General features: G+C 46.9%; 1 protein-coding gene across 25 annotated transcripts in view; it reads right to left on the bottom strand.

Annotated features, from left to right (window-relative positions):
• The window catches only part of MACF1 (microtubule actin crosslinking factor 1), a 293,076-nt gene that overhangs the window by 34,536 nt on the left and 241,921 nt on the right, over positions 1–16,619 (bottom strand). For 20 of the 25 annotated variants that reach the window (XM_083625102.1, XM_083625113.1, XM_083625114.1 and 17 more), the window contains 12 exons: positions 13,451–13,612; positions 12,538–12,708; positions 11,852–12,018; positions 9,032–9,191; positions 7,623–7,949; positions 6,806–6,890; positions 6,124–6,365; positions 5,158–5,364; positions 4,008–4,127; positions 2,813–2,920; positions 1,708–1,926; positions 173–376 (listed from right to left, as the gene is read on the bottom strand). In XM_083625102.1, the coding sequence (XP_083481228.1) occupies positions 173–376; positions 1,708–1,926; positions 2,813–2,920; positions 4,008–4,127; positions 5,158–5,364; positions 6,124–6,365; positions 6,806–6,890; positions 7,623–7,949; positions 9,032–9,191; positions 11,852–12,018; positions 12,538–12,708; positions 13,451–13,612 (2,172 nt within the window). Of the gene's footprint in view, positions 1–168; positions 377–1,707; positions 1,927–2,812; positions 2,921–4,007; positions 4,128–5,157; positions 5,365–6,123; positions 6,366–6,805; positions 6,891–7,622; positions 7,950–9,031; positions 9,192–11,851; positions 12,019–12,537; positions 12,709–13,450; positions 13,613–16,619 lie in introns of all 25 variants that reach the window. The other 5 variants (XR_014551046.1, XR_014551047.1, XR_014551049.1 and 2 more) reach the window with 3 other exon arrangements.

The raw sequence follows: 16,619 nt of genomic DNA, 5'->3' as shown, positions 1-16,619 counted from the left end.
ATGCATTTGTGGGGACTGTGATCTTTCAAATAGGTGAGGGGGTGGTGGCTAAGTATATCCCCCTCCTCTTCTACAGTGAGGGCAGACTGCAAACAATCTCCACCTAAGCCCCCCATATGATACCCACAGATTGCACTGAATCATTGAAGGATGGAGCCAGGGAATCACAAACCTGGGTTGACTGTGAGACGGCCTCGTCCATCGCCAAAGCCCGTTGGCGGACATCCTCCTTGATGCGGGAGTACATAGCTTCTGCCGTCAAGTATTTCTCCTTTACCATCTCTCCTTCTTCTGGGTTCAGCTCACTCAGCTGTGGCCCGATTTTCAGCAGCTTATCAATATGGGGTTTGTGTTCTGCAATCAACTCTCTCAGTTGCTGCAAAGCAAAGAATTGCAATGAGACTCAAAGATGATACCTCCTGCTTTATGCATTTCACTACACTGTGATCCCAGGTTCACAAATCAAACAAAAGAGCAGATTCTGCAATTAAACCAACTGCGTTTATTGGCTCCAAAAAGCTAAAGAACTTGTGTTTGCTCAGCATCGTGTTATAAGATGCAGAGACCATGTTAACCTCAAGCCGTAATGCTCAAAGCCAGCCTGGTGCCCTCCAGAGGTGTTGGACTACAATTCTCATCTCCTGCAGCCAGCAGACTGTGCTAGCTGGCATTGGTGGGAATTGTACTTCAAAATATACTGAATATATACTAAAACAAAGTGTGGAAACACTGGGTAGAATTCAAGGTCGCACTAATGCAATCATTCCGTCAGCACACGCATTTCTGCTAGCCAGATGGTGCTATCTCCCCTCCCCCACCCCCAGTGCTGCTCTGGGTTTCTCCCAAAAACTCCAGAGTGGAATTGGGAGAGGCATAGGGTGCAGAAAGCAGTCTCACTGTGCTAGTGGGAATCCTTGTGCTGGCTTCTGCTACTGCACTAGGTTAGCTGAATCCGTCCCAGACAGAATTCATAATCTGCATTGCAGAGATCTTTTATCACTACATGATTCAGTAACTACTTCTACCGTTTTCAGCAGTAAGATGAGGGCATTGTGATGCCCTCTCTCTGCTGCCTTGGGTGATCCAAAGGGGATCCAAAGAGGATTGCCAGGGCAAATTTAACTGTCTTTCCAAAATTCCAACAGGGCTTTGGGATACAAAACCCTCACCCTCCTACCTAACCAACCACTAACTCCAGTCTTTCCCCTCCCTCCATTCCCTAACCCACTTGCTTCTCTAGTTGACTGCTGCCCAGTTTCCACATGTTCTGCTCACCAACCTCCCTCAGCTTGCAAATGTCTGCTTGCAAACAACCTCTGTCCCTCAGGAAGGGCCCCTGGCAAAACTCAGCAACTCTCCTGAAGCCAAATGTTTTCATGGTCTGCACATTTGGGGCTTGCATTATCGCCCGAACACAGAGGGACTTTTGCTTGCTTCTCACAATCAGAGTTCTAAAGGTCTATAGTTTTTTAAGCTACACAGATTCATACCATGGGTGTCTGCAGAACCCTTTTTTGAGGGGAAAGTCAATGCAAAGTGAGGAGCAGGCTATTTTCCCCCACCACAAGCACAAAAGAGAAAACTAAAGCCTGCAAATTTAGCCTCATATCTCAGGTTATACAGGTGTGAGAAACTTAAGTTTTACAAAACTGAAAGCTGGTGGTCTGGGCATCATGCTTCTCTCTCATGCTCCCATGCCCTTCTTACCCTCATGTCTTCCTGCTGCTGCTTGAGGTGCTCGTGGTCAATGGCCAGAGGGGGCAACTGCCCAATCAACACCTGCGTCTCTTCCAGCCAAGGGTTGAGCTCTTCGTAGGTCTCCCAGAACTGGTTGACTAAGACCTGGGCGCGCTCCAAGCGGGCGTAGCGCTCTGAATTGAGGTGGCTGATGTCATCATACTGCTTCAGAAGACACTCCGTCTTCTCCTGCAGGAAGAGTAAGATGTGAAGCTCAGGGAAGAGGTGCAAGGATTAAGAGGCCTAGGAGATGTTGGGTAATGGTTTTCATGACCCAGGTCAGCAGGTCTGCTCCATTCTGTATCCATTTTCTTATAATTATGTTCCAGCCTGTTTTCCTAAATAAATCTCCCCACACTGCCTCTTGGGCCATTCACATAGCTCTTGCCACTAGCCAAGAGGCACACATCACTTGGTTCTCTGCATTTTGGATATAATATATTTTAAGAGGAGGGGAAATTGTCTGTCTGAGTCAAAGAACAAAAGCAGATGCATGGAGCGGATACCAACTGGATTCTTTTTATCTATTAGTTTTATATCCCACTTTTCCTTCAAGGAGCTCAAAGGGGTGTATATGGCTCTCTGCCTCTAATTTATCCTCACAATCGTGTGAGGTAGGTTAGGCTCAAAGATGATGACTGGCCTCAGGTCATCCAGTGAGCTTCTTGGCTCAAATTTGATCCCTGGTCTCCTAGCTCCTAGTCCAATATTCTAACCACTACACCAAATCGCCTTTTGCTTTGTGCTAACTAGACATTCCTACCTACTGGCTATAAATGCATGATGCAACTTCCAGTAGCTAAGTACTAGCAAACAAAAAACAAAAAAACTTGGTTAGCCCAGGGGCAAGACCACTGAAAACATGCACCAGTACAACAAGGCTGGCCCCTGGCTGAGTGTTGCCCTCTGCAGCTTTCTTGTCTCTGACTAGAGCAGCCTTAGTCAACGCAGTGCCCTTTCGATGTTCTGACCTACAACTCCCATCAGCCCCAGCCAGCACCGGGGGCTGCTGGGAGTTGTAGTGCAAAAGCAACTGGAGGGCAGCAAGTTGATGCATGCAGGACAAGAGATTTACCTGCAGTGTGGCTTTCTGTTCTTCCCCACAGGTTCCAAAGATCTCATTCCGCTGGCTGAGCAGCTCGTCCACAGAATCTTTGTGTCGGATGATGTCAATAGAGAAAGCCTGAAAGGTTGAACAAGCACAAAGCAATTTTCTTTAAAAAGAAGTGGGTGACGAGAGACGGCGCAAGCACCCTGCATCCATACTGCAATGTCATTCTTGGCCTGACTGAAGCCATTGTGCCTACACTTATCAGGGCCATAGGGTTCAAGTCTGCCTAACTCTAACCATGTAGTATTATTCAAACCAGCCTTTGCCAACCTGGTGTCCCCACCCAAATGCCTTTGGGGTACAGCTCCCATCATCCCTAACCCTTGGCTGTGCTGGCTGATGGGTGTTGTAGTCCAAAACATCTGGAAGGTACCAGGGTGGGGAAGGCCAATTTAAATTTCTATCCCACCCATCCATATAGTGGTACCCAAGAGATAATTAACAACAAATAAGATAAAATACAACTTGAAGAACAAAGCTGTAAAATAAAAAAACTGCAAAAAGCCCACCCCAGACTGGTAAAAAACAGATCAAGGAAACAGCCCGTTAAAAATAATGAGAACAGAATTGGATGCAATATTGCCCTGATACAGTCTGTTCTGCTAAGCTGGAGTCCAGATGCCCCCACTTCCCCCAAAAAATATTCTATTTCAACTCCCTTGTCCACAACACCCCATCCAATCTGCCCAATCTGAACAGCACCTCAAATTTTATTCAGAACCACCCAAGGCCGCTGATCCCCGCCTCCCCCTTGTCCTTATTATCCCTTTGGAGATCAAAACCCAAACACTGAGTTGGTTCCAGAAAAAGCCAGTCATTCTTTAGACCAATTGATATCAGCAGACTATGTAAGACAGTCATTACTAATCTGCCCTGGTGATTTCAATGGGCAGGAAGCATGGCTAAGTCTGGACCTAACCCATGGTTTCATCCATGATGCCTTTAGACCACCACACGACTCCCAATGCCTCAAGAAATCTCAAGAGCTCCAGCTGATGCTGATGCTTCCATGTTATTCTTCCCTGGAAGCACCCAGCCTCTCTGCTGGCTTCCCAGCACTCAGGGCCATCATCTACTCTTCTGCAACGGCACGGTTAAAAGTACCACTTTGCCCTCCAGCTCACTCCATCCAGCAAGCGTTCAACGCAGAGTCCCGTACCTTTTGGACCTGAAGCTGGGCTGTAGTCTGGTCTTGCTCCAGGCGAATTGGGCCAAGCGCCATCAGCTTCCGTTTTGTCTCAGCAACCCAGGCAAGCTCTGAATCAGCTGCCTGTTCATACTGTCCGGGGAAAAGAGAGGAAAATTTAGAGCTGGCAAGGCACAAACCGGAAGAAGCCTGGCATCTGTCCTTGCATGTGGGGCAACTATGAGGCTGCATGAGCATTAAACGAAGAGTAAGGTGGGGGAAAGGAAGTCAGGCTAGATTTTGGCTAAAGTACATTCAGACCAAGCTGCAGTTTCGTCTTAGCCACAACATTGCTTTCTGACATATCCACAAGCCCCAATGCTGTTCTCCAGATGCTGCTGGGACTCAGATTCTCCTTAGTAAGGTCAATGGACGGGGTGATGAATCCATCAGCAGCACCCAGAGGGCCACGTGAGAGAAGGCAGCTTCTGAGCAGTGTGTGAAAATAATTTTAAATTCAGAAGTGCTGAGAAATCAAAGTTTTAAAACTACTAGCCCTGTGCAAAGATGGAAAATTCTTAGGAATCAACATTAGTGTTTCAGGCACTTGACTGATCAAGAGATGAGATTTACAGAGTTAATTCCATATCTGAAATGAATGAATGGGTGAGAAAGTTGATCTGAAGCTTGTGGTTTTTTGCTTCACTATTCTCGAGTGAAAACTCTGTTTTTATCCAACTCTCCATCAATGACTCACCCTTGAAACTGACCTTGGCCTCGCTAGTGTTACTCTGTCCGCAAAGCAGAAGACAGCCCAGAAAAAGGACCACCCAAGACAGGCTAGAAAAATAAACTGATTTTACAAATGTTTGATTCCTTGATAATATGCTCCATGAAGAAATATTATGTTTTGTGAGTTGATGTGTATCCTGTGGGTGAGATCACGTGCTTTACTGACTGGCTGTACACATATCTTTAGTTCTTGTGTTTGTGGCGCATTGTACCAGTCCCTATTACAGCTTATTGATGGCAGAGTCTCCTGTCATCTGCGTGGAGGAGCAGGACCTATTTTCTTTTTAATTTAGAAGCCTGCCCACTCCCTGTCTTCTCTGCACCAAGCCCTTTTCCACAGAAGGTCCTTATGAGGGAAGAAACACTAAAAAAGCAACCTCTCAAACTCTACCTGCTGGGACCTCTGTATAGCAGCATCTATTTCTTCCACCCTTTGCTTGATGGTGTCACTGATCATCTTGTAGCGCTCATTAGTATCCGAAACCAACTTATCCAGCCCTTCGCGGGCACGCCAGGGCACCAGCTCCAGGAGGGCACGGCTAACTTCGTTCACAGTATCCAGGATAAGCCTGTGTTCCATCACCTCCTTCTTCAGTTCCTGGAAAAGAAAAGGAAAAAAGGTCCGGTTGTCTGTGGTTGTGAATCCACCTGCCCTTTGGGTTGTGCAAGAAGGGTATTTTTTCATGATCAAAGACCGGCACAGGGCCCCCTGGTGTTGGAAATCCAGGCCTCCATTTGTTGAAATGGACAGAGGTATTTCATTTGTAGTGGAAGGAAAGAGGAAAGAACATTTCCCATCCCAGCAGAAGTGGGCAAGGCATCTTCCTGGCTGTGGATCACAGGCCAGTGTATGATAACAATCACTTTTACTTGCAGGTGCTTTAAACTAAAAAGCAGACATAGCTGTGTCAGTCCATTAAAAAACCCTCCAAAGTCTGCAAATGCCTTTATTAGGACCAATCTAAAAGCTTCTAAACTCTCCATAACTCTTCAGAATATCACACAAAGCTGGGAGTATGGACAATTTTTTTAAAAAACCCCTCAAAACCCCAGGGAAGTACAGTAGAGCAATTAGCAAGCCATGAAGTCAGCACTTGTAGACACATTCCAAGAGGAGGATTGCAGACTGAGAAGGTTCCCTCTCTGATACTACAAACAACAGGTTACACAGCGAGGCTCATTTGGTAAAGTAACAATGGCTTCTTGCCTGCTGAGAAGTCCTAGAGAACTTACAAGCTGGTCACATCTTTGTGAGTTTTTGGTCCGTTAGTTACTAACTACTTAGCACACTCCCTGTTACTACCAAAGCCCACTCTCCTTTGAAAACACTCTGCCTGAGTGTGGAATGGCTCCTGACCTTCTGCCTCTGCTGGAACTGAGGGATCTGCTCCCCGACAGGAGAGTGCCCTCCACCCGACGTCAGCTCCTCTTCCACCAGACCCATCCAGTCTGTCAGCTCCTCATGCGTGGACTGGAACTTGGTGGCCAGCTGGCGGGCCTGCTCCAGAGTGCGGAGAGCCTTTGAGCTGGCTGTGGTGATATCCGAGTAGCGGGTCTTGATGCCGTCCAGCTTCTCCTGGATGAGCAGCACCTCTTCCCCTGCAGGGAGCCACCAAGTGTTTAGCTGCAGCAAGCTCTAGTCATTTGGTTTAGAGACTTCTTTTGTTTTGCCACTTTATCTGTAGGCTTAGAAACTACTTCTCAAACAAAAGCTACCGAAGTAGAATACAATAAGATTAACTCCCCACATGTTATAGACTCAATAAGCTAAAAACAATAAAACAATTTCTATACTTAATGTTCTAGAAAATGACAAGCCTTCTTAAGCAAAAAGCAGCAAATACTTGGGATTTAAAGCCCCTGCTTTCAACCCCACTCCTGTTTGCCTGAAGCAACCCTTTATAAGAAAATAAGAAATGAAGTGGGTGGATCTTCTTTGAGGGGAAAGTTGTACTATGTTCTGCAGCCATTGGCACAGAGGAGTCAATGAAGAATGACAGGGAGGATTGTGGGGAGCGCAACAGGTTGGCTAGCCTTACCTGTGGTTTGCTTCAGAAGGGCCTGCCCGTTCTTAATGGCCTGGTCTACATTCTTCTTGCGGTTCACAATCTCATCATTCAAGGCCTAGGCAGGGGGGGAAAAAACCTTGTGTCAAAGGCGAGTTCCCCTGGAGAGGCTCCTCTTTGACCAAAAAAAGTTTCCCCCACTGGGGCTCCAACAACATTAGCACATAGACGGAGTAAAGGTGGCACCCAAGAGACATCTGTGGCTCCCTTCCACGCAGGAAGCCTCTGGGAGGGGACACAGAAGCAGCCTGAAGCCTAAGGAAGGCAGGGCATTGATGATGCTCACTATGTCCACCAAAAAGAAGAGGAGGGAGAGTCTTAGGCAGACCACCACTGCATCAAGCTAGGAGGAATACTTACACCAGCCTTTCCTAACCAAGTCCAAATGTTCTGGACTACAAACCCCATCAACCCCAGGATCATGGGGCTGATGGGAGCTGTAGTCGAAAACCTATGGGGAGCGGCTTTGGGAAGGGCTGGGACAAAAAGGCTTCTAAAAGGCTTAACTGGGACAAGGGTTGGTCATCATTCTCTCTCTTTTTTTCCCTTTGGCACAGCGATAACGCCGGTTTGTGTGGTGGTATGGGGCAGCAGCAAGGGTGGGGCTGCTGTTCTAGGGAGATATTAATGGCCCAGATCAAAATCAAAAGACTCAAAGCAACAGAAACAAAGGAAAAGATAAGAAGAATAAGAATACATCATGGAAGATGGGAAAATATAATAATAATAATAATAATAATAATAATAATAATAATAATACATCATGAAAGATGGGAAAAGGAGTCAGTACCAGGTGGTCGGCATGCTGCCTCTGCAGGATGTCCCGCTTGTAATCCTTGACGGCTACTGAGCTGAGCTTGTCCTCAACCTCAGCCAGCCAGTTGAGCACCTCCACCTCGTCCTCCCCAAAGAGCCGGGCGTTGGACAAGGCCTGGTCAAGAAGGGCAGCCTTCCGGCCGCACCGGTCGCAAACCTCTGCATACCGGGACTCAAGCAGGTCAAGCTTCTCAGCCAGCGAGGCCTGCTCAGCCTGACAGCTCAAGGAGGCCAGGGACTGTCCAGTGTTGACTGCCAGAGCCACAGCTGAGCCATGACTCTCTATCTCCTCATCGAGGGCCTGGAGATCCGTGAGATGGTTTAAGAGAAGGGGGAACACAAAACAAGCAGACAGAAACTTATGACTGAAAATGGAATAAACGGGAAACAAATCTAAAACAAAACTGAGAAATGAGCGTGTCTGATGATCATGCAAACTCAAAGTAAAAATATCCACCCACGAGGGCAATAACATATATGAAATAAATTGTTTAAATAAAGAAAAGCGAGAGATGGGAGTTTTGTTTCATTCTTCTCTGGAGGCCAGGTAATCTCATGAACAGGAGTTATAGCTGCGGCTGCTATTTTCATAGCTTAAAGAGGAAAAATTACTGAATTTGGGAAAAGGTGTGTGTGGTGGGGTGTATCTCTCCCACAATTCCCTTCTAATGAGCCAGGATTCTTCCTACCCAGAGACCCCTGATTGACACCAACAATGATTCCTTCTTGCAATTGGCTGAGCTGACGTGACATCACTCAAGTGTTCAAACACTCTAAGGCTGCAATCCTATACACAATTAGCTGGGAGTATGTCCCACTAAACCCAATGGAACTTATTCCAAGCAGACCCATCTAGGATTGCACCAAGTGCAGGATTCTAGGATTTAGTGATATGGGCAATATGGTAGGAACTACTAAAGTTAAAAACCTAAGAACAACCCTGCTGCCGGATTAGTCCAATAGATCAGTATCCTGCTCTTATACTGGCCAAACGAATGCCTGTAGGAGGTCTGCAAGCAGGACCCAAGTGTATCGGCATTCTACCTGTCTCTGATTCCCGGCACCTGCTATTCAGGGGTATACTGTGTCTGACAGCGAAAGCAGAACGTAAGTCATCATGGGTAGTAGTCACTGGCAGTCTTGTCCTGCATTTTGCTTCGATACAAACCATGAGAATCTTCATCCTGAATTCCAACCAACTCAGCTTGGCTTAAGGATTGTTCCGTTATGACACGCATGTTTCCAACCTCCCCCCCCCCCGCCCCCAAATCTTATTCAGGTACCCAGGTTCCACAGCAGTAGCTATTCTTACTGAAGCGCCTACCGCACAGTGCTCCCCCATCACCCCCACATTGCGCAATTCCTTGGCAACCCTTCGCCCACCTTATGCCGGCTTATCTGCTGCTGGATTTTGGCCGTCTGAGTCCCAATGGGCTCTGAGTTGGCCAGTTTCTTCTCAGTCACCGACAGCCAGTCAGAGATGGGCTCTGATGTCTCGTGGAACTGCTTGGCCAAAACCAGGATCTCCTCCAGCTGGTTTTGCCTGTGGCAAGAAAAAAAACCAATCCATCAGCAACAATTTGGGGGGAGGGGAGAGAGAAGAAGAAGATGAGGCTACTTTGCCATTGCTGCAATAACAAAGAATGAAATGAGCACCCAGAGTATTTATCCTGAGAAAGTTGAGCAGATAACCAGGTTCAGCTTTTGCACCAGGGATTCTGCTAGAAAGCATTTTAAGAGACTTCCAGGACTGGCTGGAACAGCCTTCGCCAAGATGATGCCCTCCAGATGTTTTGGATTACCACTTCCATCAGCCCCAGCCAACATCTGGATGGCATCATCCTGGCAAAGGATGGGCAATTGCCTCTAGGGTCATTAACACCACCCCACTTTTTTGAAGACAGGATTAGTGTATCAAGAGCCTGCCTCATCAACCTTTCGGAGTTCGAGAGTGCCAATAAGATCGCTGAAACATGTAGTCTGGCAGACACTGCATAGCTGAGCTCCCTAAAAGTTTTTAACAAGGTCCCTCTCCCCAAACACTTCTGAATAAACTCAGCAGTCACAGGGTGAAAGGACAGATCCTCTTAAGGATCAGCAGCTGGTTAAAGAACAGGAAACAGAGTGTGGGAATAAACAGACAGTTCTCACAATGGAAGGAAGGAAGCACGCAGTAAAGTTCCTGAAGGATCTGTGCATTGGAGCTGATGGTGCCCCTGAACTTGTTCAGGAATGATCTGGAGACAGGAGTGAGAAGGGAGCTGACAAAGTTTGTGGATGACACCAAAGTATTCAGTATGATGAACAACCAAGTGGGCCATGAAGAGCTCCAAAAGGATGTCTCCAAAACAGGGCAAGGGGGTAACAAAATGAGAAATGCAGTTCAATGAATATATGAATAAAGTGATAGATGCATGAAGCAAAGCAAAGCAAAGCAAAACAAGACAAAACAACAACAACAACAACAACAACAAAAACAACAACCCCCAAAACCTTAATGATATATACACTGATGGGGCCTAAAGTGGTGATGATTGACCAAGAAGGGAATTGTGGGTTCAGTGAAAATATTGGTAATTTTTGTAGCCCCATGCAAAATATCTGATGGTCTGAAATCTCATGTTTAGACATGGTGGGGCTGAGGAGGAGTGGGGTTCCCCCTTCTCTATGTGAATGAAACCTGTCTAGGAAATGTGGGAAAGCCGGGGGGGGGGGGGAGGAGAGACACACAGCTTGAAGAAATTGCTGATATAGGCCATTCTCACAGATGTTGCACTTGACTCTCTGTGGAGTTGCTGGAATGCAACTGCCAGGTTTAAAAAATATTAATGATAACCCTTTCCCTGGATTTTACACTTCCATCTAATTCCAGAGATGTGAAGAAAAGCTTCTCTCTCGTGCACACACAGCCCCCTCCCCAAAGCAAAGCGGAAACTTCAAGGGACAGAGGGAGGGAACCTGCAGCTCTCTATACCCAGAACATGGTTCCTTAGCCCTTTTTTTTGGTCTGTGGGTTGCTTCACATATGTGGGAAAGCTGTATGTATGCAGTCATGTGTAATGATGAGCCCACAGGTGTGTCAATATAAATTGGGTTTGGAAGAAACACTCCATCCCAACCCCAAGTACTTGAAAGGAGGAGGGTGAGGTAGCAGCTTGGGGGTAAGCTAAAGGCCAGCAGAGAGTAACACAGAGCTGATGCACAGGTCAAAATCCACTAACATAAAGTTCTCCTGCACTGACTGCCTCCTCTGAAATGAACCACAGCTGTTTTCTGTTCTTGCGCAGCTACCATTCATTGAAAGGTGACCCTCCCCTTTTTCTTACATCTGCAAGGGAGGTCTTGAGGACTGCCCTCCACAGACATTAAAACATCCTGGACTGGCCCTGGATGGCCAAAGGTTACCTGCTACCACTGCTGGTTTTATTGGTATCTGAATTCTGTATTTTTGTTTTATGCCGATTTAATCTTACAGTTTGATTTTGGTTTATACTGCACATATTTCTATCTTGGCATCTTCAGGTGAAGGGCAGATGATAAATATTTTAAAGACGAAAGAAATACTGTGGCACAGAAGCGTGTTCCACATGTGCTGCTCATGGTGCTCTGGGACTCACAGGATCAAGAGGGGTTTTTTTTTGGTGAGTTTTACAAGCAAGAGACTCTCCTGCAAGTAGTGCATCCCATCCTGCGGACACAGTTTGTATTCTTCAGTCCTGCTAACCACACTCAGTTGCAATGTCCTAGCCATATGGCTCAGAAGTTCAGAGTGATTTCATTCAGAGCACAGGCATGAGACGGCATCTTTAACAGCTTGTTTTGCAAAGTTATTGTGTGCAATGCACAGGCAGTCACAGTTCATAAAATAACTTGTGTTATGAAACAGCAGGGTTACCAGAGCAAAGGGCCACAGCTCAATGGCAGAGTATCTGCTGTGCATGCAGAAGCCCCAAGGGGTCCAGCCCCCAGCAGCATCTCCAGGTAGGGCTGGGAAAGGCTCCCTGCCTGAAACCCTGGAGAGCTGCTGCCAGTCAGAGTAGCCTGTGCTGAGCTAGATGGACCAATGGTCCGACTCAGTATAAGGCAGCTTACCAAAAGAACATCAAAGTATACTTTGCAGGGAGAGCGCAAAGTAAAGGTTACTCTCGCTTCAGTGCTAAATTACAACAGACAAGCTTGCATCCTACAGGCCTTGTAGCTTACCTGGCTGTAGCTTTGCTGAGAAGTCCTGCCCAGTGGCTTCCAAGGCTCTCCAGTTGGGCAACTATCTTCTCCCTGTCTGCTGGTTCAGCAGACTGAGCTATTCTCCCACCCTCTGCTTGGATCATCTCAACAGTAGCTTTCCGGTCATCCAGGAGACGCTGGAGCAACTTTGGAATAAAGTATTAGAAAGTGATAATTATTCTGCTAAGGAAGGAATTACCCTTCTGCTTTCAGTAAGGCCAACAGTCCCCAGGATTCTCCCTCTGCTAAACTCACATTTCCCTCCTACCACTTTTAACTGTGCCCTCTTTCTCCCCTTTCACTCACCACCATCAACTTCAAGTTCCCAGAACTCACCCAACAAAGGCTGCCTTTTATGCCATTCCTAGTGGGGGCTGTCTCCACGCTAAAGGCTGGGTGTCTGTCCCCTATATTGTCCCCTCTCTGTTCTCCAAAGCTCACCAACTACCAACCTCTTTCCTTCCTTCTCCTGCTTATTTGACATGGCACAGGTGGTAGGTAGAAGCTGTCTGCCAAAAGGAAAGCAAGTGAAACCTTTCCTGTCAACTGGGGATACCTGGGGCTGCTGGTGGAGCTGAGTGCCCAAAGCAGAGAGAGGCCATGGTGGGTCCTGCCAGCCAGCTGTGCTCTGTGAGTTCAAGGTCCCCTGGCCACCAACTCCTCACCTTTTGCTCCTGAATCTGAGCCTTCACTACTTTATATTCAGCAGATGGTGGCTTCTGGTTGGAGATGAGCTCCTCCGTGTCGGCCAACCAGCTGAGCAAAGGCTCCAAGGCATCCTGGAACTTCCCACAATGCAACAGGGCTTCCTGCAGCTGTGCAATCCTCTGTGCCACCTACATTTTGCCAAAACATAACAGTCATGCATATATATTGCTACAGAAGCATTTCCTGGTCAACCATTTGGAAAGTGTGCTTCTCAGATTCGCTTTATTTTCACAGTCACCCTGCAAGGTAGAACATTACTTCTCTTGAGTTCTTTTTTTTTTTTAAGTGACTAATAACATTTATGTAAAAATTGATTTCCCAATAATTGGTCACTCTCTAGGGTGACCAAGGAACAGAATCCAGAATGAATATATACAGAGAGAAGCAAACACAACTCACAATGGTGGACAGATCCACCGGTGGACACAATTATCTCCCACCCCCAGCTACTTCCCTAAGTGTGCCCCTTTTACCTTCTTTTAGACACAGGAATAGAAAAGCACTTGAAGACACTGTGTGTGTGTGTGGAAAGGCCCACATCCATTCTCCATGCCTAGCACTAGGTGGCTTGGACTTCACTGACAATGATCTTCACTCTGCTCATGGGCAGGCACCCTCCTCCTGCATCCTAACAGCTCCCATGCAATATAAATAGTTGAAGTGCATTTAAATCCCACCTTTCTTCCATCGTGGAACCCAAAGTGGCATACCTGGGGTTCCCAAGGCATCTCCCATCCAGGCATCAACCATGTTCAGGCCTGGTTAGTTCTGCAAGGTGGTCACCTTATGTGCCTGCAGGCTGTATCCCACCGCCCCTCCCAGCAGAAATACATTGTTAGTAATGCCGAGGAGCCACCAAGTGCAGCCCACCTTCTTGTTGAGGGTGTTCCAGCGGGTGTTGATGTCCTCCATGTCATGTTCCAAGCCCTGGACGTCACAGTTCTTTCCCGCACTCTGGATGAGTCCCTGTCCGAGCCCATTGACTTGCTGCAGTTTTGCCTGAAGGGGGTCAACTTGCTCCTTCTGGAATGTCTGAGGAAACATGGAAGCGGGGGGTGGGGGAGGGAGAGACAAAGGATGTCAGCCTCCATCACAAATAATCAGTTTTCTTACTTAGCCTTTTTATTTGCTATAGTTTTATCAGGCCGGGAACTCAGGGCAGCATACTGTACATGGTTAGCCCCACTCCAATTTTATCCTCACAACAAACTTGTGAGATAGATGATGCTTTAGTGGAGATTCTTACTGTCCCAAGGTCAAGATGACCGGCTGTCAGTAAACATCAAGGCTATGGAGGGATTTGAATCCAGGTCTCTGTCAGCACACAACATTGATCTAAATCTAACACCAGACTGGCAAGAAGCTGCTCAGTACTTTTGGGCACCCTCGGCCTGCCTCATACCCCCAAGACTTTTTGACAACAATTCCCATCATTCCTGAATACAGTGGTACCTCAGGTTACATACGCTTCAGGTTACATACGCTTCAGGTTACAGACTCCGCTAACCCAGAAATAGTACCTCGGGTTAAGAACTTTGCTTCAGGATGAGAACAGAAATTGTGCTCCGGTGGCTCTGTGGCAGCGGGAGGCCCCATTAGCTAAAGTGGTGCTTCAGGTTAAGAACAGTTTAGGTCAAGAACAGACCTCCGGAACGAATTAAGTACTTAACCTGAGGTACCACTGTATTGGCAGTGCTGGCTGAGCTGATACGAGTTGCAGTCCAAAATATCTGGAGCACATCCAGTTGAAGGCTGCCTTAGGGCAATCCCTGAAGGCTACTGGCTAACCATTTCATTCTCTCTCTAGCTGTGGCTGAGAGCATCTCCTACATATGAATGCCAGACTTCATTTACAGATCACACCAACCCATGAATGAAGCTTGCAGACATAGCAAGTTAATGAGAATGGACTAGCTTACTAATTGGCTATCAGGATCTTGAGCTGAGGATATAAAGGTATTTGCAGAGAGGAATCTGGAGTTTTGTTTCACTTCTGGAAAAAGGTTTTAAACACAAGCAAAAAGAAAGAAAATACTGTGTGCAGCTGAGCTATAAAGGGTATCTCTGTAAAAACCAGCCAGCCAACCTGATAGACAAGAAGATTGTTAGCTCTGTTGCATTTAGAGATGGGAGGAAAAGTCATGGCAACAAATGAGGCTGTACTGAAACACAACATGTGGCCCTAGAAGCCAAAGTGGCCAGCAGCTACATCTCTCTCCACCACCACCACCTGCACCAGAAAAGCCAGATTAGCTACACACCCACACTCCTCTGTAAGCTTGACAGGCATAATTCACTCTCTCTCTTGGAGAAAAACTTATCCACCTCCCTCTCTCAACACCGCTGGAGAGAGCACCACATTCCACAGCATGTTCACACCAGCTGCACAACTGCTTCCTATACACTGCCTTCCACATGCACAAGGTATCATAAACATACGGAAAGTTTGCTGCATTATCACTCAAAAAGACAAAAGAAAGATGAGTGCAATTGCTCAATCTCCAAGATCTTCCCACGACCTTGTGAGGGAAAAAAAGCGCCATAAGGCAAAGCAAGGTTTAGAAATAAAGGGAGGGAATAAGGTGCGAGATAAAATCAGGAGAAGGCTGTTCCTATCAGGGAGCCCTGGATCTTCTGAAAAGTACCTGATGACAGACAAGACTCTGACAAAGAGCTGCCATTTCTCCTTCCCAGGAAAGGGAGGCTCCTGTGAAGGGGAAATGGTAACAGAGGAGGAATTAAGAAAAAGGGGAAGGCGGGTTGCTCCTTCACTTGGGAATACTACAGCAGAAGATGCCATTTAGCCATGTGGGCACGTGAAACGCCAAACCTCTGCAACTCCAAGGAATACAGATGATCACAGGTAGGGAAGAATCCAATGGCTGGAATCAAGAGAGATTCATATGTCCACAAATTCCTACACAAAAGATGCTTCCATGTTGGAATTTGCACTGCCTATTCAAGGCTCAGGAAGGCAATCTCATCCAAACTGCTCACTGTCTAGCTAAAGCATCCCTGGAAAGAGACCCTTGGCCCACTAAGGACCAGTTTAGATATGTTTTGGACTGCCCGGTTCTCAGCTTGTTGACTCCCAGCTGCACATGTAAACTGATCTCAGTGACGACAAGCCCTGTGTGTTTCTGGGAGTTCTGATAATATACCATGATAGAGAGCACGGCATGTTGCTCTTTCATGTCACTTGGTTCCCTCCCTGTGGAATGGGAAGAACAGTGGCCTGCTTCACGCAGAGCTGGGCAAACTCCAAGGAACCATCAACAGCAGCCACAGTGGCAGATGACATAGGACTGCTTGCCCTGGATGGTTGCTAAACAGCAGAGGCCCAAAGCCAAGCTGGCAGAAGGAAATTAAGGAGGATATACTTTATGCTGCAACTTCCTTTTGTGGGGACAGAGCAAAGGATGAGTTTACTAAACCTGCATCCCAATCCCTTCTGCCTCACTTCCATGTCTGGTGCAAAATTTTCACTGTGATCTTCAAAGTTCTTTATAGAGGGCTGGATTTACTATTTTTTTATTTAATGAACACAAAGCAGTTATGTGAGTCAATAAACACCTGAAGGCTTGATGCTGTCCTGGAGAAACATCAACTGTCATTCCAGCGTCTCTTTTCCCCTCACCTGACCATATCATTCCTGTTTGATTGGTCTATCACCTCATTCTCTTCCCAGCTGCCTCCCGCTCCTCTTGCTGCCCTTTCTCTTCCAGAACTTCCTTTTAAAATGCACACAGTCCCTTCTCCTTCAGCTTACATTGATTGAACTTATGGGAAGAGCTGTAGCTGCATGGAAGAGCACCTACCACAAGATGCAGGAATAGTCACCAACCTAGATTGCTTTAAAAAGATTGGACAAATTCACAGAGGAGAAGGCTATCAATGGCAATTAGCCACAACGGCTATGCTCTGCCTCCACTGCTGCATTCAGGTCCAGGCTTCCCATCTTGCTGGCCAGCCAGAGAACAGGATGCTGGATTAGTCAGTTCCTCTGGCCTATCAAGGCTCTTCTTATAATTAACTGCTT

Source organism: Podarcis filfolensis (assembly GCF_964270895.1).
Source record: "Podarcis filfolensis genome assembly, chromosome: 8".
NCBI lineage: Eukaryota > Metazoa > Chordata > Lepidosauria > Squamata > Lacertidae > Podarcis > Podarcis filfolensis.
This window is presented reverse-complemented; position numbering and strand designations above follow the sequence as displayed.